Source organism: Canis aureus, chromosome 1 (assembly GCF_053574225.1).
Source record: "Canis aureus isolate CA01 chromosome 1, VMU_Caureus_v.1.0, whole genome shotgun sequence".
Taxonomy (NCBI): Eukaryota; Metazoa; Chordata; class Mammalia; order Carnivora; family Canidae; genus Canis; species Canis aureus.
The window spans coordinates 29,282,542-29,307,331 of record NC_135611.1 but is presented as its reverse complement, the minus strand read 5'-3'; the positions used below and the strand labels follow the sequence as shown (position 1 = coordinate 29,307,331).

At 41.0% G+C, this 24,790-nt stretch overlaps 1 protein-coding gene across 5 annotated transcripts in view; it reads right to left on the bottom strand.

Annotated features, from left to right (window-relative positions):
- Positions 1-639: 639 nt before the first annotated feature.
- PDE7B (phosphodiesterase 7B) overlaps positions 640-24,790 on the bottom strand; it is a 312,454-nt gene continuing 288,303 nt past the window's right edge. For 3 of the 5 annotated variants that reach the window (XM_077894264.1, XM_077894271.1, XM_077894275.1), the window contains 5 exons: positions 22,196-22,287; positions 19,692-19,836; positions 17,717-17,813; positions 13,233-13,313; positions 3,501-8,826 (listed from right to left, as the gene is read on the bottom strand). In XM_077894264.1, the coding sequence (XP_077750390.1) occupies positions 8,594-8,826; positions 13,233-13,313; positions 17,717-17,813; positions 19,692-19,836; positions 22,196-22,287 (648 nt within the window). In that variant the 3' untranslated portion in view covers positions 3,501-8,593. Of the gene's footprint in view, positions 2,461-3,500; positions 8,827-9,782; positions 10,717-13,232; positions 13,314-17,716; positions 17,814-19,691; positions 19,837-22,195; positions 22,288-24,790 lie in introns of those variants that run through there. The other 2 variants (XM_077894273.1, XM_077894274.1) reach the window with 2 other exon arrangements.

Sequence of the window (24,790 nt, the reverse complement as noted above, 5' to 3'; positions counted from 1 at the left end):
GGGTTGGCCATGTGTAGTCTCAAGGATAAAGTAGATTCATCTGCTAGTTGCATATTCCTTTTCAAAGATGAGGACTGGGATTTGTCTCTCTTGGATTGTGTGATATAGTAGGGGACTTCTGTTTTCCCTGCAGAGGAAATTCCTTAGTGTTCCTTCCATAGGCTGCTTCTCCAGTTGGATGGGAAAAACTTAGAGGTCTTTGGACCTCAAACCTGTAGGACTTGATCTTTGTCCTCATCACTCAGAAAAGTAGACTCATATACTAGGAGGAGAAAAACCTTTTTTTCTTTTTTTTTTCCTGAACTGTGTTCTTGGAAAGAATAAAAGTCTGCCAGGTAGTAATCTATGTTGCTGAAAAATGACCTCTATATTCAAATTACTAGGACATTTATTGTTGCAATTGGAACTTATTTGCTTGGGTTTAAATGTTAACCTATTATTCTGATATTATTCTCAACTTATCAACCAAAATATATTCTTTCATTTAAGAATTATTTATTTAGGATCTCCTGTGCTTTGAGGGAGTGATGCAGGGGCAAGGGAGATGTTGGTTTTTGTCAATACTGAGTGCTTTCTATGAGGTAGGCACTGTCTAGAGTTCATTGCATCCATGAACTCTTTTAATCATCAGAAACTCTATGAAATAGGTCACATTTTTATTATCATTTTCCCAATGCAAAAGCCGAGACATGAAAAGTTGGGAAACTTGCCTCAGGTCAGACATCTAGTAAGTGGCAAAATCATGCCACAAATCCAGGCAAGCTAACCACAATTATATAGTACGTCTGAAATTAGGCAGGATACACATGCGCACACACACATCATTAGTAACAAATAATTAATAGTCACTAACAATACTGGTGCAGTAAAATGACAAATGGGGAGATCATCCTGGGTTGGAGATCATCTAAGAAGACTTCATGATATGACATCAATATTAGATCTAAACAAACCATATCATCCAAACCATCTTGTTGGAGATGTCCATTGGCATATGGGAGGCTCTGAGGAGCCCGCAGAAGAGAAACCTGTATGTTTAAACTGTTGTTCCTCAAATTTGACAAGTTATCAACTTTTGTCTGCTACCTAATCCTCCTCTCCAGCCAGGATTGTATCATCATCAACTCTAGGAAGGGCTTAGGTTAAACAGATGGTCGTTTCTGGCTGGGCTGAAGAGTATTTACTTTATAATCAGAAAAGACAATTCCTTATATTGCCTGGTCTTACTGGTGTATCCTTAGTGCACCAAGAACACTGTCTTCTTTTATAGCCATTTTTACAATATTTTGTAAATTTTTTGAAAATATTTTATACATATTTTCTAAGGATTGTTTCATGGTCAAGCTGGTCACCTATAGATATAATCGTGCCCAATGTTTATTAATGGTTCTTGTTTTCTTTTGCACAAAAACTGTACAGCCTAGAGAAAGCAAAAGATCTATCCCACTCTCAGTAGGTTTGTTTTTTTTTTAATTTTTAAAAGATTTTTATATATTTATTCATGAGAGACACAGGGAGAGAGGCGGAGACACAGGCAGAGGGAGAAGCAGGCTCCCTGTGGGGAGCATGATGTGGGACTCCATCCTAGGACGCCGGGATCACACCCTGAGCCAAAGGCAGATGCTCAACCACTGAGCCACCCAGGCGCCCTGTAGATTTGTTTTATTTTTTTTATTTATTTTTATTTTTTATTTATTTATTTATTTATTTATTTATTTATTTATTTATTTATTTATTTTGTAGATTTGTTTTAAACAATGTAGGAGTTTACATTTGTTGAGGACCACCTCCCCCCCCACCCCCCCGCCAGAAACCATGCTATGTGTTTTATGCATGTTTTCTAATTTTGATGTCACAACCACCCTGGAAGATAGGTGTTAGTCTCATTTTGCATGTGAGGAAATGGAGGCTCAGAGAGATTAAATTATCTGCCTGGGGTTAAGCAGCAAGTGATGATGAGGGATTTGAATCCTGTCTGTCTGACACCAAAGTCCACATTTTTAAAACTCTATGCATTGCTTCCTTAAAAGGGGGAAAATTACTAAAGATTACATCTTGTAGTACTAGAATTTAGCATTTCAGGCAATTGAATCAAAGATACATCGTTGCCTAGATGACCAAGACAAGGCAATAATGCATCTTCAGATCCTATCTGCTGAAATTTAAAATTTTTCTAGTAGTCTCTCTGGTTTAATTGAAAAAAAACAATCCCATCATGGGCTTTTTGTAGCTGAAATCTCCTTGTGTAATCATAACTCCACATCCATTACATTCTCATGGAGGCAAGACAGTCTTCTCCCTTCTGTGGCAGGACGTTACTTGAGAAGGGCCTCTGCTTTCTGACTTGCTCGATGACAGATGGTGAGCCCTGGCTGAGAACATGTCTGGTAGTGTGCATGCAGGAGGCACCAACTCATGTCCACGATGGAGCCTGGGAAAGCCCAGCAAACCGTTCAGGGCCTGACATAAGGGAACAGAGCCATCATCAGCCAGAATTAGGGCTTTGGGGGCAAAGATGCAAGGGAGAGAAATGATTCTTATTTGGATTTTAGGAGCTGGTTCCTTCACAGAAATTTCTGACAGAGCAGCAAACAGAAGATATGCTATTTTCCACTCTAGAGTATAGAAGGCTAAGCAAACGTCACGGATAACTGGGGCAGCACTTTCTTTGAGCAACGTATTAAAGGGGTAATCTTTTTATCCAACCTTGAAAATACATAAGTACCTAAGTTAACCAATCTGTTTTAAAAATGTAAAAATGAATTTACTTCTTAATATAAACTCACCAGTGTTTCTTTTTTTTTCTTTTTCTTTTTTTTTAATTTTTTAAAATTTATTTATGATAATCACACACAGAGAGAGAGAGAGAGGCAGAGACACAGGCAGAGGGAGAAGCAGGCTCCATGCACCGGGAGCCCGACGTGGGATTCGATCCCAGATCTCCAGGATCGCACCCTGGACCAAAGGCAGGCGCCAAACCACTACGGCACCCGGGGATCCCCCTCACCAGTGTTTCTTCACTGAATTTCCCCTTAATTTTTCTTCACATTCTAACCCACGTGTGAATGGTTGTTTGCCAAACTTCTTGTCATTGATGAAGGAAGAACTTGCATCTCTTGAAAGCCTACCACATACCACACAGAATGCTTGGTGCTTTTTGTATGCAGTCTCTTTTAATTGCCACAGCAATGCTATAAAAGATATTACTATCTGAAAAAAAAAGTTTTTTTTAAAGTAGGCTCCACACCCAGCATGAAGCCCAACATGAAATCAGGGCCTCAGCTGAGACCAAGAGTGGGACACTCAACCGACTGAGCCACACAGGTGCCCCTTCTGGAAATAATAATTTTATAGATATTCAGTAATTTTCCTGAAGTCACAGAAAAATTCAGTGACAGAATCAAGATTGGAACCCAGTTTTGTTTTGAAGGAGAGAAAGAGATTTTCCTTAGTCCCAGGTTCTTCTAGATGAACTAAGAATTAAATTTACATGACACAGATTAGCAGGAGAAAAACCCAGTTTTATTATGTGCACCTGGAGGCCCAATAATGAAATTGAGACCTAAAGAAATGATCAAGGCTGGTAGTTTTATACTGATTAGTATACAATTCTATAAGGAATTGACAGGATGAAGAAAATTTTGGGAGCTTCAATTAGTAAAAAACGCTAAACAGAATTTGGGCTGGGGTAGTAAATTAGAAAAAAGTGAGAAAGGTTGTCTATACAGCCTTCTTGGCTCTAAATTTCCCATCTCTGGTGACAGGGATGTCTTCACCTCCTGAGACAGGATGGGTACTTTTCACATGGAAGAGTTATTTCCTGCATTCAGGGGGACAGAGGAGGGTCTGAGGGTCCTTCTTACACAGGCTGCCACTCAAGTAACTTTTATTTAAAATAATCAATATGGCCAAGTGGTACACCTTGGGGCAGCCTGCCCTTGGCCCCTACAGTCTCCAAAGCTTATTTGCATTCTGTTATGTTATACTCCAGGAGAGAGGCTTTAGCTGTGGTTGAGCCTTTACAGATGTTCTCACAGATTCTCTAAGAAGCATTCACTGGCAGTGCCCGTCTCTGATGCAGTCTGAATGCTCCTGGGGAAATGGAGTCTTTTTATATTCCAAGTGCCTAGTGCACCCTTTGGAACATAGTAGATCCTCAATCAATATTTGTTTAATAGAAATTCAATTGCTCACATAGGCTTGACTTATTTCACAATGTCTCAGCTAGGTTCCCAGGTACATTTAAAAATCACATCTCACTTTCACTTGGAAAACCTCTGGCATCTCAATTTTGATTTTGATTTTATGATATCGAGCATCCACAAATGCAAACATGGCTTTGTATTCAGATGTAGTGAAACATGAAGGAATCTGTAAGATTCTGAATCCAATTTTAATAAATGGGACATGAAGAGACTATGGAGATACAAGGTTATTTCTGGAAAACAAAAGGTGGTGTTTTTTTTTTTTTTCTCATCTATTTCCAGATGGGTTTAAGGCATTTAGTTGTCCTGCCTGAACTATTCTATTTTTCTTGATGGTTTCCAGTCCTGAAATGCAAGATTATATTTTTCACAGGTAATTACTGAATGCAAATGCTTTGCATTGCATTGTCTTAATAATAATCTAAACCACTCTACCTCATTCTTACTCATATATGAGTTTGACAAATGTGAAACAGAAAAATATCAGGAGTCGGGGGAAGTGTAGAACTGACTGGTGGGAGAAAGTGAGCCCTCTTTCCCTAACTTGGGACTAAATGGCAAGTGTTGCCTTCAGGGACATGGCTATTTCTGTAGCCCCAAGTAGAATGAGTCACATGGAGACCATGTCTGTATCTGTGCATTTTTCCCTAGAAAATTTCTTCTCTTGAGCAGTGGGCTTTTTTTGTTGAATCTGATTGGTTTGCTGGTAACATGTTACCTGGTGAAAATCAGTATATTTTCATACTTTGATGTTTTTAAGAAATTATCTTTATTTTCAATTGTTCATCTAGGCATGCCAATGGATATTTAGGCCACATTTTGAGCAAAACTCACAAGGTGGTTTTTTTTCTCTAAATCTCACATGTGTACACAAAACAACAATTTGTACAACATGTGTACACACAACACAAACAATTTTAAGGGTTTGTTTAAAAGAACAAAGCATAAGAAATACAGTGAGACACAAGCTCATAACCAAATTCAAATCAGTGAGCAGATCTGATTGATTCAACATGAGAAAAGATTACAAAACAAGTCTGTGTTTTGTAGGAAGCACTATCTGAAGACAGTGTTGCTGGACACATTCCAAATGCCTTTGTGGGAAGCCTTATGCAGGTAGAAACAGAGCGGGAGTTTTATTCGGCATAGAGGAGTTATGGGTAGGTCAGGGCTTCATGAACAAGTTTCTGACTATTCACAGATGCTGTTAAAAGAGAAGCAGGCTTTGACGATCAGGCCTGGCAGTGATATATATTCTCTCTCTCTTAATTTGATCTGAACTCTATTTTGCTTACTAAAAATAGCCCTTTGGTTCCTTTCTTCTCAAGTGATGACAGAATTAAACTTGGTAAATCAGTTATTGGTGGTCCACGGACCAGGAGAAGAATATAAAGATAAAATCCATGGATGATCCAATAGCTAGGTCTCAACTAGCAATTGAACTCTTCTTTTGAAAGAGAGCCACTAGCAGGCAAGGGGAAAAAAAAGCTTCCACATTCCGTTTCTTCTTCTCCTTCTTCTTCTTCTTCTTCTTCTTCTTCTTCTTCTTCTTCTTCTTCTTCTTCTTCTTCTTCTTCTTCTTCTTCTTCTTCTTTCTTCTTTTCTTCTTCTTCCCTCTTTCTTCTTCTTCTTCTTCATTTTTGCCAAAAAGCAAGAAACTCAAGAAAACTCCAGATGGTCGAAAGAAGGACAAAAATGCATCTCGTTTATGCATCATGTCTCATTTGACTTCAAATTTTGATTGTACTGGTAGCTGCTTCATAGACTTAACTGTAGGATATTTGGTGGTTTTCTCTGAGAGCGTTTCTTCAAGACCTAATTGTAACATAGACTTTTGTCCTAGAAACTTGGAACTACTAAAAATGCCTCCAATCTCATTTATTTAAGTTAAAATATAAATATAATTTAAACAAAGTCCATTTACTAAACCCAAGGTAGAGGCCCCATTTGCTGAAATAGCATCTTCTCTCTTTTCTCCACTGTATCATCCTTGGCAATTGCTTTCCTTCGTTCAATCTCATGAACATTAAACACAGACCACTCAAAAGCTCTCTCTGCATCATCAGACCAAAGTAAGAGAGATTTGGAAGCAGGAATACATTCAACATATTCTCTGTTGGGACCTCATCAAGATGAGAGCTTCAGAGGATTAAAGCAATAAAGAATCATGTGTCAGTTCATAGTTATTACAGAGAAAAAAAAGTGTTAAGATTTCACAACTTCTCTCTTACCCAGATCAACAATTTCAACTTATCATCCACCCATTTCATAAGGTTTTCAAACTTTCTTTAGTACCATCTGACAATCTTTCCCACTTTAATGAAAATATAACCAACTTTCCAAAATTTCCCTTAAACCCTAACTCTGCAAACCTCAGTCTCTCTACAGAAACTTATTATAAACCAGTCAAGTTTCTAACATTTCATTGGTATATTAGGTGGGAAAAAACCCCCACAAGAGTTGCATGTAGGAAACGAGAGTTAGCTGTTGGTTTGTCACCTTGCAAAGTAGCTTGATAGAGGCAGAAATGATATTATCGTCCTCCCACTACAACATTATTTAAGGTGAGAAGAAAGGGACACGCCAATCTTCACATAACATTGCTTATGCTAGAACTTTTGAGGAAACGGTTGAATGCAGAGTTTAGTCACTAGAGAAGGATGCTGTGGACAAACTGATTTTCTGACCAAGCGTCTGCAGAAAAAATGGCAACCAGATTCCAAGGTGACTCTGTTAGCTAGAACCATAATTAACCACGATGACCTGCCAGAAAGGTGAATTCGGTCAAAAAACTGAAATGTTTTCTCTACTTAAATAGAGTTAACTTCAGCTAAATAATTGAGTAGTTGTTTACATGAAATTAAGGAAAAAGAAAAATCCAGTTAACTATTAACACCAAAGAAGTGCACGCCAACCATAAACCAAAGGTGCTTTGGTACTGTAGCCATAACAGACAAAAGTGTGGTGGGAGAGCAGGGAGTTCCCTGATGGTTAGATGACAGGGTCATAAAAGTTTGTGAGACCTGCTGTGTCTCCTGCAAGGTTGACACATCGCCATGGTCCAAGACAAGAGTCACATAAACACAAGCTTATCAGCTGGCTTGTTAAAATAGAGTGTGCAACCGCACTGTGTTGAAAAGTGACTTCAGGCTTGTTGAAAGGTCTCATTAATCTGAGGAAACAGTGCTTGGTGCCATAGATTAAACACTATGGTCTCAAGTGGAATGCGTGTGAAGTTTCCAGAATATTTCCTCAAAGACTTTATTCAGTTTTGGCTTTCGACTTTAGCTGGAAAGCACAAAGATGGACATGGGAAGGCAGTTCAGAAGGATACCTGTGAGGATTTAAGTCGGGCAGCTCTCAGAAGATGAAAAATGTTTAAAGTTAAGGCCTTTATCTGCAAACAATAGTATATTAATAAACTCTATACCAGATTTACAAACGCATTCTCTTGTATTAAAACTAACAGTATTCTGTTCACAGTGCCATTGTTTATACAGGTAGCAATCCCATAATACTCATGTATTTTGGCATGGGAATCAGTAGCGCTTGGTATTTACAGGAAATGTACATGTGTGCATATAAACATGTCACTGAATCTGAGTTATTGATAAAAGACAGATTGGCTAATGGTGCAAAGGAATGAACCGTACAAGCACCTTCCCCTCGGATCGGATAGGAAACGTGGTTTCTTAAGTTGAGCAGACGCCAAATCTCTGACCCAAAGTGGCAAAAAGTCAGTAACAAAACAATGAACCCCCTGTTCAAGTTTGGGTACATTGAGAAATCTTAATCCAAAGTTTTAGATCCATTGTCTAGTGCATAAAATAGAAAAGTTAAAAAGATTTATTATTATTTTTATAATAATAATTATTATTAAAATAGAAGGTCCTCTCTCTCATGCTCTCGCTTGTGCTCTTGCACTGAAGACCAGTCTCCTTGGAGTTCCGATTATGCTGGTGTTTTTGTCATGCAGATCAGCAGTCAGATGGCAAATGCTAAAATGCTCTGGACTTAGCCACTGGTTGCCTGTCACAGTGTGACCCAGGGCCCGAGGGGGACATGGCAGGAGCACCTCTTTCTTACTCCCCGGATCTTCTCCTTGAGGGGCGACCCTGCCCCGAGAATCAGCTCCCACGTTCCTGAATGGAGTTGCTCATTCCGGCAGCTAATGCTGAGGTGACGGATGGCTTCTGTACACTTGGAAAAAGGAGGGGAGGCAGGTAAGTGGAAGGAGGGTGGCATTCCAGAGACCCCCCGGACAAAGCCCAGCAAGTGCCTGGGCTCGTCGGCCAGAACCGCCCCCCCCGGAGCTGCCACCCCCTCGGGAGGCCTCTGCTCCAGGAGGTTCTCTCTCTCTGCGCAGAGCAGGGGCAGGCCGGCCAGGACTACGGGGCGTCGCCTATGGTCCCAGTCTGCTCCTCGTTCTCCGGCCCGTGGCCTGCCTGGTCCTCGCCGCCGCCGCCACCTCCGTTGCTGCTTCTCTGCTGCTTGGGCAACAGGCTCTTCCACTGGGCTTTGTTGTGTGACAGATGGCGTAGCATGTTCTCAGACAGGGCGCTGTTCCCAGTGAAACGGGCCCACTCCCGGAAAAGTGGCTCCACGATGTAGGTCATGAAACCTAGGACACGCAAGGCCAAGCTCAGCAGCATGAAGGCGGTCAAACCTATGTGGCCCTCCCTCCCAGATCCATTGGGAACCCCACCTTGTGCCCGACCCAGAGATGTGGAGGCAGAAGGTGAGGTGGTCCCCACCCACAGTTTAAGAGCACCAGGTATGTGGCCTTGGGTTGTTTCTTAACCCACGGGCCTCAGTTTCCTCATTTGTGAAAAGGAGCTAGGAAGAGTACCAAACTCACAGGGTTGTTAGGACAAGGAAATAACTTCACACAGGTGAAATGCTCAGAAAGTTCCTAGAACATAGCAAACCCTCAATACATGTTATTATTTGCTGAGGGAGAAAGACATGTAAACAGGAAGATAGGAAAGTGTGTTGGAGCTAGGGAGGGGGCTGGAGGAGGGCAGGAAGGGGTGAATGATATGAGGAAGGGGCACAGGGCTGATTTAGACTCATCTGAGGAATGCATATGTCCACCCTATAGGATATTTCTTCAACAGTGTTGATTCACAGTTTTGTCTTACTCTCAGTTACATTAAACAACTAAATGTAGGTAAATAAAAGTTCACTCGTCTTCAATACGGGTTTTTACGGGCATGAAATCCCCACTTAAATGACCAGATAAGATTGGTTGATATTAGATATGTCTGTTCTCTTAATTATTTTAGACTCCTTGTGTTCTAATCATATTTCAGTGTTAGCGTGTTTTCCATATTAAATATGATTTATTTATTTATTTTTAAAGGTTTATTTATTCATGAGAGACACAGAGAGGCAGAGACATAGGCAGAGGGAGAAGCAGGCTCCCCTGATGTGGGACTCGATCTCAGGACCCTGAGATCACAACCTGAGCCAAAGGCAGAGACTCAAACATTGAGCCACCCAGGTGCCTCTAAATATGATTTATTAAAGCCAGGACGACTTTCAGTCTAGGCTGGAATTTTTGACATCATCACAAACTTGAACATATTTAGGTTTTATTGAAACATAGGTGTGGAAGAGAAAAGGCAAGTGTTTTTCAGTATAATGAATTTTCCAATAACTGACACTTTATGTTTACAAGGCTGTGGATTATAAGGCTTGATTTGATTATCTTTTTATTGAACGAACAGCAGATACTTGGCCTTTGAGAATGCTACAGAGATGGAAAAAGGATGCAAAATATCATGCAAAATGATATTTCACATTTCTGCATTATCTCATTGTATGTTAAATATGACTTAAGTATTATGAGATCCTTTTAGATCACCCAAACCTGAGGAGGAAAGTTTAAGCCAATGATTAGGTTATATAGGGAGTCAGCAAGTAAGGATTTCATTGAATTTTCTTGTTTGCTATTCCTGAATTTTCTTCACTTCTTTCATAACCTCTATATCTAATTTCTAATATCCTTTACTATAAGAGAGATTTGATATTAAAAAGATAGTTCACAAAATTATACTAATGTTTAAAGTGTGAATGTTGGTCAAGTTTACCTTTAATATAAAAAAGCTACAAATCCAACACTTAAAAATCAACTCATAATCTTCCTGATGTTACTGGGGAATTATTCCTCTGTATATTTCTGCTTATCCGATATAAAGACCTCTTATAATGGATAGGAAAGGCCATTTTGAAGTCTGCATCGACACCAGGAGGTAGTTTTTCAAATGAAAGTGGCTTGTGTGTGATCACATTTGGGAACCTGTTCCATCCGTTCCTGGGGCATTATGCCAAGCTCTCTCTTCTATTCAAGCAACAGACTGACTGCTTAGATTTTGACCTCCTGGAGGGTTAGGACGGGGGAAGGGAGACATGGTGGCCTCAGCAAAGAAGGATTGAAGGCAAGCCTCTTTCTCCTCCTCTTTCTACAGATTTCACCAATTAGAGAGTCATTCGATTTAACATCTTCTTTCTAAAATGCAGAATTTGGTGGAGACAGGGAAAGGGATTTTATTTTATTATTTATTTATTTATTTATTTTAGATTTTACTTATTTATTTGACAGAGAGAGAACACAAGCTGGGGGAGCGGCAGGCAGAGGGAGAGGGAGAAGCAGGCTTCTTGCTGAGCAGAGAGCCCCGTGCAGGACTCGATCCCAGGACTCCTGGATCATGACCTGAGCTGAAGGCAAATGCTCAACCACTGAGCCACCCGGGAAGGGGATTTTAAATCCCACTTCCACTTGGGTTAACATGAATGACTTAAACAGAAGACCAGATCTAAACCTGAGACAGCACTCGGGATATTCTGACTGGGGATGGGACAGGAAATAGAGAGGGGACAGTTTTGGTTCCAGAGAAATCAGGGCAAAGGAAATAGCTGTATCACTTAGGACCCACTGGCAAAAACCTTGGCCGGGAGGGATCCCTGGGTGGCGCAGCGGTTTGGCGCCTGCCTTTGGCCCAGGGTGCAATCCTGGAGACCTGGGATCGAATCCCACGTCGGGCTCCCTGCATGGAGCCTGCTTCTCTCTCTCTTTCTCTCTCTCTCTCTGTGTGACCATCATAAATAAATAAAAATTAAAAAAAAAAAAAAAAAAACCTTGGCCGGGAGGCTGAAGCTGGCAGCTCCCATCAGACTGCATTTATCTATGGATTTTTCCAGGTTAGCCTGATGTACCCCCTCACGCCACACCTCCCCACCTGCCCCTACAGAGCTGGGAGGTGGGGGACAGAGACAGAGGACGATTTATGTGTGCAGGTTGTTTTATAATCACCTTCTCTTTCTCTTCATTATTGCTGTGCCGGTGTAGGATCCCTGAGACTTTCCTAGTCACTCGATCCCCACCCCATTGTAAAAACAGGTATCTATGGTAACCGCATTTTCCTGTGCTGAAAACCAGGACATATGATCTGACAAAATAAGTGTGTTCTCATGACAACAACAGGGTAGGGTCTCTAAAATCAGGTTTGCCTTGCAAATCCAGGTTGTGTGCTTAACAACGTGAATGCTTTTCACAAAATGTCTTTAACAGGAGCCTGGCCAGAGCTTAACAAATGGGGCCCCAGGGCCAGGACTTCGGTCAGGGTGTTTTCCTGGCGAGTGGCATCTGCAGAACCCCCACATCTAAAGCACCCCGAGAGGGAGGAACCGGCTCCAGGGAGCCCGAGGCTGAATTCCTGTTCTCCTTGCTCCCAGTCCCCCGCGGCCCCAATGATCCTGTAGCCATGTCATCGCACGGATTCTTCCTGGCTTCTTGTTGTTGTTGTTATTTTTTAATAACAGTCCCACCCTTTCCTTTTTTGAGCAGAAGAATCAGTGTGATTGTAAAAACAACATAACAATACTAAGGGCAATTTGGAAAAAAATAGATGTCCAGTAATCCCATAATTTGAACGTATCTATTTGAATATTTGCATACGTCATTCAAATCGTTGTAACTAGGTTAATTTTGTTTCTCTTTCCTGGGATGACTTTATGACTCTTTTGTGGATTAGATTTGGCTCTTAGTGATTATAAGCATATTATTATTTGACTAACTTGCTCTGCTTTTCTTACTCTTCAGCTTATTTTTTTCCAATGCCCCATTCCCTCCCAAGTAGAGGCTTTCAGCTGTAGCCTAGCAGAGGTCTGCAGCCCTGTGAGTGCATTAAGCTCTCTGAGATCTGTGGGAACTGGTACATGTCAGGGCTATAGTTTATGAGTAAAAGAATTAAAGTTCTGAGTTTGGTTTTAATTGGAAGGAGCTGCAAGGAAATGAATGACTTGCTTTTAATGGAGATGGAATTGGTAGAGTGTTTTAAGAACTGATAGAAATTCTTGCTAGATCAAAAATATTTCCTATGTGCCTAAAATTTCCATAGTCTGATTTAATGATCTGACTCGTAACTTAGAGTAATCATTACTTTGGATACATTGGCACCACAATTAAATGGTTTACTGCAACTGACATTTGAGAATAAGATTGAAAGTAAGTTTTGAAGTGGAGAGTTGAGAAGCATGGGGCCCCTGGGACCACCAGGGACAGCATGGCTTGCCGAGCATGGGCCCTTGGAATTGCATTGGGGACAAAGGGTAGTGGGGCAGATTGGAAGGGTCCCAAAGGTTGATTCTGCCAATTTCCTACTCTTCAAGTCCTAAACAGAGTTGAACTTATCTGTTCCTCAGCAGCAAAGAGTTGATTCTTATTACTTCCCTTCTACTCTATTGGGTTTTGATTAGATTCTGAACTACCAAGTTAACACAGACTAGTTAAGAGTCTGTAACAAACCCTTTACTCCATTTTTCATAATTTCTCAGTTGGCAATGATCTAGTAGATTAGTGATGATTAGGGTGTTTATTTGGACTCAGTCATTCATTAAACCTCCAGTTTGGATTTTTCAAAGGCTGTGTGTAGATCTTCTTTTCTTTGTGATTCTGGCAGAGGTGCCAAAAGTATTTATGTTAAACTAAAACTGAAAAAAAAATTAAAACTGAATTCAACTCACCAATTTGTATGCTAGGGATTGAATCTTTCTGTTGATTACAAAGTGGACTGATTTCCAGTTCAAATTTCTGTTCAAGGTCCCCTAAGGAGAAAGAAGAAGACACATTGATAATCTAGAATTTGTTAAAATGAGTGTTGCTAGTTTTAGCGATCTAGTTCAAAGAAGTTATTCTGGGAATTACCGTTCACTGCCTTTTATCATGAGGAACTCCCTAGCACCTGCTTGCTCTGGTAGCTTCCATGAAGATTTAAAAATATGACTGTCAATGACCATTTACAATAGGCTCATTGTAAATAGGTATGCTCTGGAGCTAGAATAAACTTTTGACCAAGATCAATAAAAGCAAGGATACAAGTAATGAACAATTTCCTACATGAAATGGAAGTTCTGGCTTTAAATTACAGATTAAGAGAACTGATTTTGTTCTCTTTGTGCTCCCCCTGCCTTTCACTCTGCCTGAGCCTGGTCTGGTTTCCTCTGGACAACCAGGAATAGTAAGTAGGGAGGAAGTGGGGGTGAGGTGCTAGAAAATCTCGCTTGAGGAACATCTCCATCTGTAGCTATAGTATTGAGCAGAAATAAAGGTTATTACCTTTAATCTGACTTGGCTGCACCTCATGTAACTAAAGTTTAAAAAAAGTATAAAAGTCGGGAAAATATTTCTCTTTGATGCCTTTGCCAGCTAGAAGAGCAAAGAAGAAATGTACCATGTAAAGCTTTATCAGAATATATTGTCGTTCCTTCAGGGGTGAAAAATTATGGGTAAATTTTGCATTGGGACAAACAGTCTGATTAATCAGTAGAGAAGCTGGTGCTCAGAAACATTAGTTAAGTTCACAGTTGTGAATATATACCTCTCAACTAGAGGAGATATAAATATAACATTTATATGGTGCTTAGTGTGTGCCAGGGACTAGTCTAAGCATTTTACATATGTTAATTAATTTCCTCCCCATAACATCTTCATTGTAAAACCCATTTTACAGATGAAGAAATTGAGATGAAGGGAAGGTAAATATTTTGACCCAAGTTGTCACACTGCTAGTAAAGGGGGGGAGCCTGGATTCCAACCTACAAAGTCCAGCTCCAAAGTGTCTGCACTTAACAGCTGAGCTAGAACCTATGAGATGCTACCCTCTGTCATTTGCTTTAAGCCTGTAGCCACGCCTCCTGTGGTCCCTTGGACCCTTGGACCCTGGTTTATTCTTAAGACTGAGGTGAGGACATCAGTCCAGCTTAACCTGAGGAATTCAGAGAAGCCAGACGATGATAGCTTTCTGAGAACAGGGCATGACAACATTTAATATTAAAATGAGTTCTAATGTTAAAATGAGTTTTACTTCTTACCTCCATAATTCTGTTAATTGTGATTTTTCAGTGAGGCTTGACACTTTGGAGGAATTGTCTTTGATTTCTTCCTTCCCTTTAGCCTCCATATTGAGGCATCAAATCCTGTTTATTCCTCTCTTGGAGTGTCTTTTATCCCCTACTAACACTCTGCCTGACTCCATTCTAGCTTATTAATAACTCACTTTTAGTGTTTGCTTCTTAGCTAGTTTTCTTCCTTCAGTATTTCTTCTACTTCAATTATATATGCTGCCTCAATTGCACTTTCTAAGATGACTGTCATTGTCATGTTCTCTACTTGAGCCTGGTTGGTGTACAAATCCACAAATCCTCCATTCTCACTTTCTATGGTCCAGGCTGCTCTCTGAAGTAGGTCTCCATTTCAATGCCTTTGTCCATTTCTACTCTTCCCTTTGCAGACCAGCAGGGTCCAACAGGACTCTGCAATGATGGAAATGTTCTCTGCACTGCCAACCATAGTAGCTTTTTGCAATATGATCAATAAAATTGAGGAACTATTGGAAACTATCCTATTGGAAAATATAAGACACTGCACATCTTCCAACTCATTCAGTTCAGATTCTATGTCCTCAGCACCAGATCTTCTTCTGTGACCTCCACCATGAAAGGTCATCCAATTAAATCATTTATTCATTTACTTATGCAACACATACTTATAAAGCACTGTACATTTCCGATTCTTTGTTGAATCAATGTAGAGAATACAAAAAGGAAATTTGCATTGTTTTGCTCCTCCAGGAAATTTACTGCCTAGTAAATTTTGAGGTTATTTTTTTTAAAGATTCCATTTTTATTTATTCATGAGAGAGATACAGAGAGAAGCAGAGACATAGGCAGAGGGAGAAGCAGGCTCCCCGTGGGAAACCCAATGTGGGACTTGATCCCAGGATCCTGGGACCACGATCTGAGCCAAAGGCAGATGCTCAACCACTGAGCCCCTCAGGCGTCCCTATTATGAGGTTATGAAATGATACTTCTTTTTATCTTTCACAACCCCCCCCCCCAACCCATGGGCCTTTGTACACAGGAAAATTAACAGTTTTGCTAAAGTTTAGACAAGGCTGGAAGCAGATGTTCAATAAAATTTTTGGGAATCTTGATTGATTGAGAAGATATCAATTGGTGGTTACAACAGGACAGAGATTCTAATTCCTTAAAACAAGGAGGGGAGGGAGTTGGATGATGTTCAGAATCATAATTTATGTCCCAGAATTTAATGCTATTTTCCTAATTCATGGGATGTCATCTTCCTTTCTCCCTAAGTCTTCACCCTTAATTTTAAAGGTTTTCCTTTGCTCAGCAACATGAATCATTAAAGATACTTTGGCTAAGACTATGAGCAGTCTTTGGAAACCCATATCCTAAACTGAAAGCCCGAACAAGATGAACCAAAATCATACAAATTGTGCTTATAAAATTAAAAATAATTAATTCAGTAGAGAGGATAGGCAGTTTGACCAGTCCAGTCTTTCTTTCTCCTTTTAAACAGACAGAACTTCTGCTCAACCATAACACTATTAAATAAAAAGGACTTGACATACCCTCTCTGTATTCCTTTCTCTGCCAGGAGACATGCCAGGGCAAAGTGCATGGAGGCTCACCTTTTGTGGTCAGAGTTACATATGTTCTAGGTTGTTCTGTCTTATAATGGAGCACGTGCAAGTATTGTTAGGACAACAGCCAGTTTTGGTAAAGAGATCTTATGGATTCCCTTTCTTGGGTGATCCTATTCACTCCATGTAGTTGATAACTTCAATTCGCCAGCTCCGTGGGCCTTTCTATCTGCCCATGTGACACAGCCCCGGCCTCAAGTGGCTCATAATTCAAATAGAATGTTAAGAAAAGGAAAGGGTTAAATTGCGATCAGTGCCAAGAGGAGCACATGGTTGAGTCAAAACCAAGAGGGACAGAGTAGAATCTCTTTTCTGTCCCATCGTTTGATTTCCAAGCACGAGGATCTTAGCCTTTCTCTCATGCTGCTATTTCAATATTTTCTAGATCACAAAGAAAATACTTATCTGATCTAAGCCTCCTGTCCCAATTTCATCATATTTCCTTTTGTTTTCTCTCGGTGGAGATTTTATATCATGGGCAATAAGAACTGATCTTTTGACTTCTAACCACTCACACTCAACTGAAGTGAAGTCATATAGAGCTATGGGCACTCTGTGAGCACTTTTGCTCCGAGCAATAGAGAGGGTGAGCAGATCCTTCTGGCCCTACATGAACCCAATCATGCTTTGTCTTCTGTCTTTGGGACCATCTATCTCGATGTCACTGACACATCTTTCGATGGAAGCTTCTCCAAAAAGGCTCACTGTTGCGATTTGACCTCCTCACAGAGCTGGTATGTGGGACACTTCGGGCTTTATTTTGTCCTTAGACTCTCAAACCTGATCCTGTCACTAACATCAGGGCACTGTTGTGCCTGCACAAACATCCTGAGCATTGAAACCAGGCCTGAAGAAACAAGGCTATGTTTAAAGGCCCATATCCCACCCAGCATCAAGATCCTGTTCACTCATTCATAGCCTTATTTCTGAATGAAGTTAATCTCTTAAAAATTATACCCTCACTGGGGGCCATTTCTCTTCTCACTGAATATGTTTGAGAGGATGAGCTCAATTCTTGGTCAGCTGTGCTCTGTTTCATTATTCACTTTATTTAAGAAAGCCAGGGGAAGAAATATGGGAGGAGTCTAAGGCCCATCAGAGCAGAAAACATTGACCTCAAATGGCATTTAGCCTTTAGGCTGCATTAAACTCATTAAAATGAAAGAGTACAAATCGAGCTGTCCCTCACATTCTTATATCCACAGAGGGAAGCCATTAAAAAATTTTATGCGCACGCACACACACACACACACACACACACACATTTATCTCCCACTTTTGCTCATTACTACCTGTTTTCAGAGTAAGACAGTGTTATTTATTTTTAAATAATTTCCAGAAAAGGGCTGGCTGGTTTGTAAGAGAGTTAAAGAGAAAGGTTAGGATAATAAGAGTTGATGAAAGAACAAATGTCACCCTAGATTAGCCATTTCCTGTTTGTTTAGGATAAATGCCTAACAGGAAGAGGAGCAGTGAAAACTCAGCTGTCAGATCACTACTAACCTTGCCTGTAGAATTCTTCACAGACCCTTTCACTCCACTGCTTGCTCATCTCCCAAATTCTACAAGGATTGCAAATGTCAGCGCACTTCAAGGCAATCTGAGAAAGACAGGGAGGGGAGAGATGATCAGAGGACGATCCTTCAGCAGCAAATGCCCCCTCAGCTCCCAGGGCTGTCATCCCACCCGCCAGTCGCCTCATGGTACCAAGCCCGCATTGACAGAGCGCCTCTGCAGGAAACAGCCCTTACTCACCACTGCACAAAACCTTCATTCAGAATTCCCACTTTATAGCTTTGAGAAGGAGTGAAGAGCCACCGTCCAAGGACACACAGCTTCCTGGAGGAGGCTTGCGGTGGGGAGGCCAAGGAAAGCCGTGGCCTGGCTCCTTCCATCGCTCCACCCCTGGTGGGCAGGGAAGCCGCAGGGCCCCAGCCAGGCTCAAGTGAGATCACTTGGACCTCACTCACAGTGGCCACATTGACAGACTCTGGATATCACTTCAGTCATGTGTGTGCTCTCGTGCCTGTGTCTGAGCAGAAGCAAGCTCAGACCACCAGCCAGGGAGCTAAGTCACACCAAATCTTGGGGTGTGTTGTTCACAAGGCAAATTGAAAGCTTCCCTCCTGCTGTCCTGAGTGTGGGATGCCAGCTTTTGTTAATAATGCTGACTCTTAGAGGGTGACCTTGAATTCCCAGAAAAGTAGATTCTCTCCCTTAACCACCAACTGCTGTGATTGGCTCCTGGTACTGGGCCCCACCTACTACCAGCCTTGTCTGTTTGTTTTGATCCCTGTTCTTTGGCATCACAGAATCACTGGCAGTGCTAGCATCTGGGAAAGCCCCAATCATATTAAGTTACAAATGTCATTGTTTCTTGACTTCCTGGTTGATGGAGATGCCAGTACGTGTTGGAGTGGGTAAGGGGCAGAAGTCCCCTCCAGGCTCTGCCCGTCGGGAATTCATTGGCCTCTCTGAAATTCAAGTGTTTGGGCCAATTCTTTCAGCCTCTCCTAACTTGGCTGGAGTCATGAAAACCAGATACCTGGATCTCTGTGGCACTCAGAGACTAGAAGACTAGTTTGGGAAAAAAGAAGGAGCGAGACATATGGTGCTACAGCTGGGAGGGAGGAATTTCCTAGGAAGGATGGAGCACTCTGGGCAGCTACAGAGGGCACCATGAAAGCATGGAACACAAAACACTGTTGCTATATCTAGATGAATCCAGGGTCCATCCATCCAGTCTTTTGTGCCAAAGGAAAGAAAAAAAGACAAGACAAGATACAAGATTGAGAAAAAGGCTCTGGTTTGGACATCAGGTCAGACTCCCACTTCTGAGGTTCACTCGTCCTCTTGTTCTCATGTTCCAAGGGGCTTCTTGCCGTGCAATGAAGCAGAAAGAGTTGCGCCCGATACGATTCAGTTCATTCAATTAAGCTTAACAGAACTTACTGATTGGCGTCGAAAATTGGTAAGATGAGATAAACATGCTGGTAAGCATATGAGTTCAGGAGTAAAAGAAAGTAAAGCAGGGTTCGATTAAATAGGTTTTACACGAAGGAAGGTTACTTGTTTTTCAATTTTGTTCCTACTCTGGTTAACATCATCTAATTTTGTGTCCCAGAAACAGTATTTCTAAAGTCGCCCAGGTATCACAGTGATCACCTTTATTATATCAAACCATAGACGGTGGTAGATTCTTACCACATACAATTGCCCAGTGGGGCAACTTTGTGGTAAAGCAGCTACCAGACAAGGAAAGGTGATACATCAGGAACATAATAACACAAAACTTCCATTTTGCTTACTTGGAAACCATGGAAAAATTTCATGTGTCTCAGAGCTTTTGATAAATTAGGCCATGGCTCTAACTTTTACCATGGGGATACTCCTTTTCACGTGTGCTAAAATGACTGGTCATGCCCCTAAGAATTTTTTACTCAGCGAAGATGGCACCTCTGTAGTGGCTGTTGATTACCTGAAGCATAAAGTGCCTGTCGTGTACATCCTCCAGTCTTAAATCTTTATTGTGGAGGTGAGTTTTCAATCTGGTCAAAAATTCATTCTGCCTGTTGATGTCTGTTGCCAAGATCAAGGAGCCCAGCTGCTGTTCAATATCCTGTCTGCATCCACAAGAGGGAAAGAGAAAACACACACACAAAGCAAATCCTTTTGAGGAAGGTGATTGCTTCTGCCACCATCAAGTAGCTTGTAATCTCATCTCTGCCTTTGATTCTGTTTGTTTCACAGAGTCTTGTCCCTCTGAGCCCAAGGAGGAGTCTCTCACCCACTATTACTTCTGTCTTTGGACAGGAGGTGTGCTAATAACTGTACGGTGTGATTGAAGCCTTAGGTGTGCAAAATGGTGATAGTTTATACGTTTCCATGGTAACTTTGGGTTTAAAAACTGAAAATCAACTAGAAATGCATGCTTTCGGTGGGATGCAATAAGACTGATAGAATCACAGGAGTTTGGGTTGTGCTTTTAAAGAGTTGAAACCAGCTCAAACATTCAGATTGGCATAGGAAGAGAAAGGGCATAGTGACAGTAATAATAAGGAAGACAATATAGTGACTGATCCTACGGCATGGAAAGATCCACCAATGGAACAAAACAGGTCGGAGACAGATACTGGAACTTAAAAAAGAATAATGGGTAATGAAGGCTCCATTAAAAACCAGTGCACAAGCAATATATTACTTGACAAATGGAATAGGGCAGGTGAGATATTTTGGAAAAATAAGCAAACTAGAGCTTTACCTCACACATAGAAAGTAATCGGTAGAAAAGATCTATAACTATTTTGAAAATTAGTCTTTAAAAATTAAATATACTTAGGTTGGTATATAGCATCTTCTGCAGATAGCAGTCTATATGAAGTTGATGGTTGCTTGGGTATGGACCTATTCTTTACTCCTTTGCTCCCCACATTTTAGGTATATGGTGTCATACTTTCTACCTTTTTATTCTGTAGAGTGCATAGAGCACACAGAGTTTAATGAATAGGCATAAAGTAAATATTTGTAGTCCCCAGCCAGGTTGAGAACACGAATGTACAGGCAGCTAGCTGAGTGCAAGCGCTGACCCCTGCACCGTCCCCCCCATCCATTTTCATATTATTGCATAACAATTATTCTTCCTACAAAAGCGATTTATAATGCTGCATCCCACAAAGACGTAACAAACATGGCATTTTTCTTTGGAATCCATAGGGATGAGTAGGTAATCTCAGGATATGAAGATAACTGAGCAACCAGCAGGATTAAGGCAGTATTACAGAGACAAATCCGGTCCTGAGTCCTTCCTTTCTTTTGTCCTTTAGGTTTGTTCTTTTCTGTCTCCTCTCTCTCCTTCTTTCCCTTCTTTTCTTTCTTTCTTTAGCTGTCCCTGTCACTTAGCCTCCTCCTTTCTTCTCCTTCTTACTTGATTTCTTACTCGAGTTTTTAGTTCTTCTGTATTTAGTTCTTTTGCTCTTTGCAACAGTCCTAGCAAAAGGCATGGGTTTTTAATCCACGCATGATGATTGGTTTTATTGCATTCTAGGAGGTAAAAACGCTATCAGAACTGAAATTCTTCCTGCAGATGTCACATTACTCTGGGTGCTTGGAAACAGCACCAGATAGTATCACAGGGCCAGGAATAAATGTAGGAGCCCAGGGCATACTGCCTCTTCTGTGGAGATGCAACTTAGCACTTGACTTTAACTGATGCACCCTTTAGAAAGAAGGTGCAGGGATCTATCTATCTACTCTCCTCTAGCTATCTTGGGTTCTGCACATTTAATTGAACTCAAAATTAGTGGTGGCCTTGGAAGATGTTACAGCAGTTAACGAGGGGCCATGTGGAAAATGGGGTACTGGCCTTGGATTTAATAGGACTTGGCCTAAATCCCTGGGGTAACGAACAGTGGACCAGGAAACTAGTATTTCCCCTTCTGTTTAAAATGCAAGAGACATAGATATATTAATGGCCAAAAAAAGGCTGGGGCCAATTCAGTTACTTAACAAAAGACATTTCAGAAAAGAATTTCTGACTTTTACTTTTGCTAAGAGTGGCCATTACAAAACAAACTTTATTGAACTAGTCTTAAATCTAGCTTGAGATCTCCTGTGTTCCTTCTTGATAAATATTTATTATTTGGAGCTTCATGGAAGGACAATGTTGCTAACATAAAAGACAGGAATTTGACAAAGCAGAGCATTGATGCTGAAGAGTGTGAAAGCTGAGAGCTGTTTATTATCCTTCTTTCTGATGTTAGGCCACAGACGACTATCCAAGGGCCTTTCACAGCTCACAGAGAGATTCAGATTCTGGGTTGCGGTAACTGACACTGAATCTCCTCTGATCGACAAGCAGGCGCAGGCCGGAAGCCCAGCCGGCTGGCTCCCTGCCATTAACCCTGGGGTCTCGAGCATGCCCTAGAGAAAGTGGCTTATCTCTAACGCGTGGACTTTAGTACGTTTCATCTCTGCACCACTTACGTCATTTCCTTTGGCAAGTGAGCAAGAAGCCTTGATTCTCGAAGCATGCCGATTGTAGATCGCCAGTGGTGATTCTCCAGCACAGACATATTCTAGAAAAAAAGAAAATTAAAGCTATAAATGAGAGTGAAGTCAGAGTCTGATCTTCCACACCGAACACAGTTTCACTGAGGCCATTATTTTCCCTCCAGCCAGTTTATAGCTGGTGACAAAGATGCAGATGAGAAAAATACAAGACAACCACAGGCTTATAATGGTGGTGGGAGGTGGGACAGTGTCAGGGCTGGTGCTTGCTGACCCTGGTGGGTCATTCTCTCCGGCCACCATCCCCATTTTTGGTAGCTCAGTCGGGTAGCACTCACTGTAGGAGAAAAAAGTGAAGCAGGTAAGAATAGGTAGTAATGGATACCATGCAGCTATATGGATAACATAATCGAAGATTATACTACTTTACTGAACCGAGGCAGGCCTCTGATCTACTGCACTCACTGCTGTTTCTCAATGCTGGTAAGAACCTTCTGTGTCTGAACCAGTCAGGCAGCTGGTGCATATTCAGATTCCTGAGTCCCAGTCAATACAGTTTTGATTTGGTAGGTTTGTGGTGAGTAATTTTTGTTAACTGTAATTTGAGAACCACTGTCATGGAAGCGGCTTTATCAATAACCTAATCAGTATATTGCAGTTAGCCTTTGAGGTATGAGTTTCTTTTCTTTCTTCAAGATTTTATTTATTTATTTGAGAGAGAGTGAGTGAGTGAGAGAGAGAACACAAACTGGGGGAGAGGCAGAGGGAGAGGGAGAAGTAGACTCTCCACTGAGCAGGGAACCTGACATGGGACTTGATCTCAGTACTCTGGGATCATGACCCGAGCTGAAGGCAGACGCTAAACTGACTGAGTGACGCAGGCACCCCTAGGCATGAGTTTCAATCCACAGTTACTTCCTTATTCAGTGATCTTGATATTTCTTCCTTCATGGGAACCTCTACCATGTTCCATCTCTCCTTTGACTTTATTGTTATCTTAAATATGCTGCTCATGTACACATTAGCTAACTGTTTAAATGACAATTACTTCTTACAATTCATTGTGTTTTATTCTAACTAGCAAGCATTATGACCTTGCCACTGACTCGATGGCTATAGAATTGAACGCTTCTAGTCCCCAGGAAATATTTTTGCTCTTTTTTTCTTATTTATTTATTCTCCATTTTGTTTCAAATGGGGTTATAAACTTCCACAAAATATAGGAATATAGCATTTGTTAAAAATGATAGGGTATTATATGATTCTGCTTATGAGGTACAGAGCAGTCAAATTCATAGAGACAGAAAGAAGAGTGGTTGCCAGGGGCTGGGGGAATAGGGAATTATTATGTAATGAGCACAAAGTTTCAGTTTTGCAAGATGAAGAGTTCTAGAGATGGTCAGTGGCGATGTACTTAATACCATTGAATTGTACACTTAAAAATGGTTAAGAGAGTGAACTTTTATATTATGTTCATTTTGTCACAATTTAAACAAAAATTGAGAGGAAAGAAGCAAGGAATATAGAGACTAAATGGAACCAGGAGAGAGATTGGAAACTATTCCTTCATTGTGTTCCCAATGCCCTACTGTAACATGCAATGCTCTTCTTCAGCAGATGGGAGCAGAGAACCCCCCTCCCCCTGTCCCATGAGTGATATAGTCTAGGGTCATTAGGAAAAAGCAAGTTCAAGAAAACCTCAACTGTTCTTGGTTTTAAAACCAGATAATGATTTCCCTCCAAGACTTTGTAGAATGAGTTTCACAGGCAGCATCTTGTATAGACTGCTCTGTTGCTCCTCATTTCTCTCCTTGCCAAGGAATTATTTATTCTTTATTCACCACTTGACCATGCTTGAACTGGTGATGAGATTTGGTGACTTTTATCAACTAGTCTGTTATCTCCTTTTGGGCATGAGCCACACACAACAAAAGAGAATGTTTATTAGAAATAACATGCCAGACTAATTTGTTTTGATTGTAAAGATTTATGAGAGTAGAGAGTGATAGGTTAGTGTGATATAACAGATGTCCTATACTGTCATGACATTTAATCCAGTTGCTCATAAGCCTTCACTTACAAGATTCATTCCTGCAGATGTGGACATGAAAAAGTTTTTCAAGGGGCCAGAAAATTGTAACAAGACCTAATGATAAATGACACCATATCCCTGTTGAGTAGGACAAAAGTGTCTGGAGGATTGCCTTAAGCATTGTTACTCATGCCAGCCTGATTTTACACCTTCATTAATAATCTTCCTGAAGACAGGATAAAAGGATACTTGGGAAATTTGCTGGTGAAACCATATTTGGAGTTGAGCTCTGGGAAAGGAAACTGAGTGAGCCTGGAAGCTGGCACAGGATAAAAGACAATAGAACACATGATTACAAACACAAATTTTCATCGAGCAGTCATTATAAATAAAAGTATATTTTGGCCAGAACTGTGTTGAAAGTAGGGGTAGTTCCAGAGATTCCAGAGAAGGAAGGCAGAGGGGATGAACATTTATGAAGCACCTACTCTGTGCCAGGCATTTACATGATCTCATTCAATCCTCACATAACTCTCTAC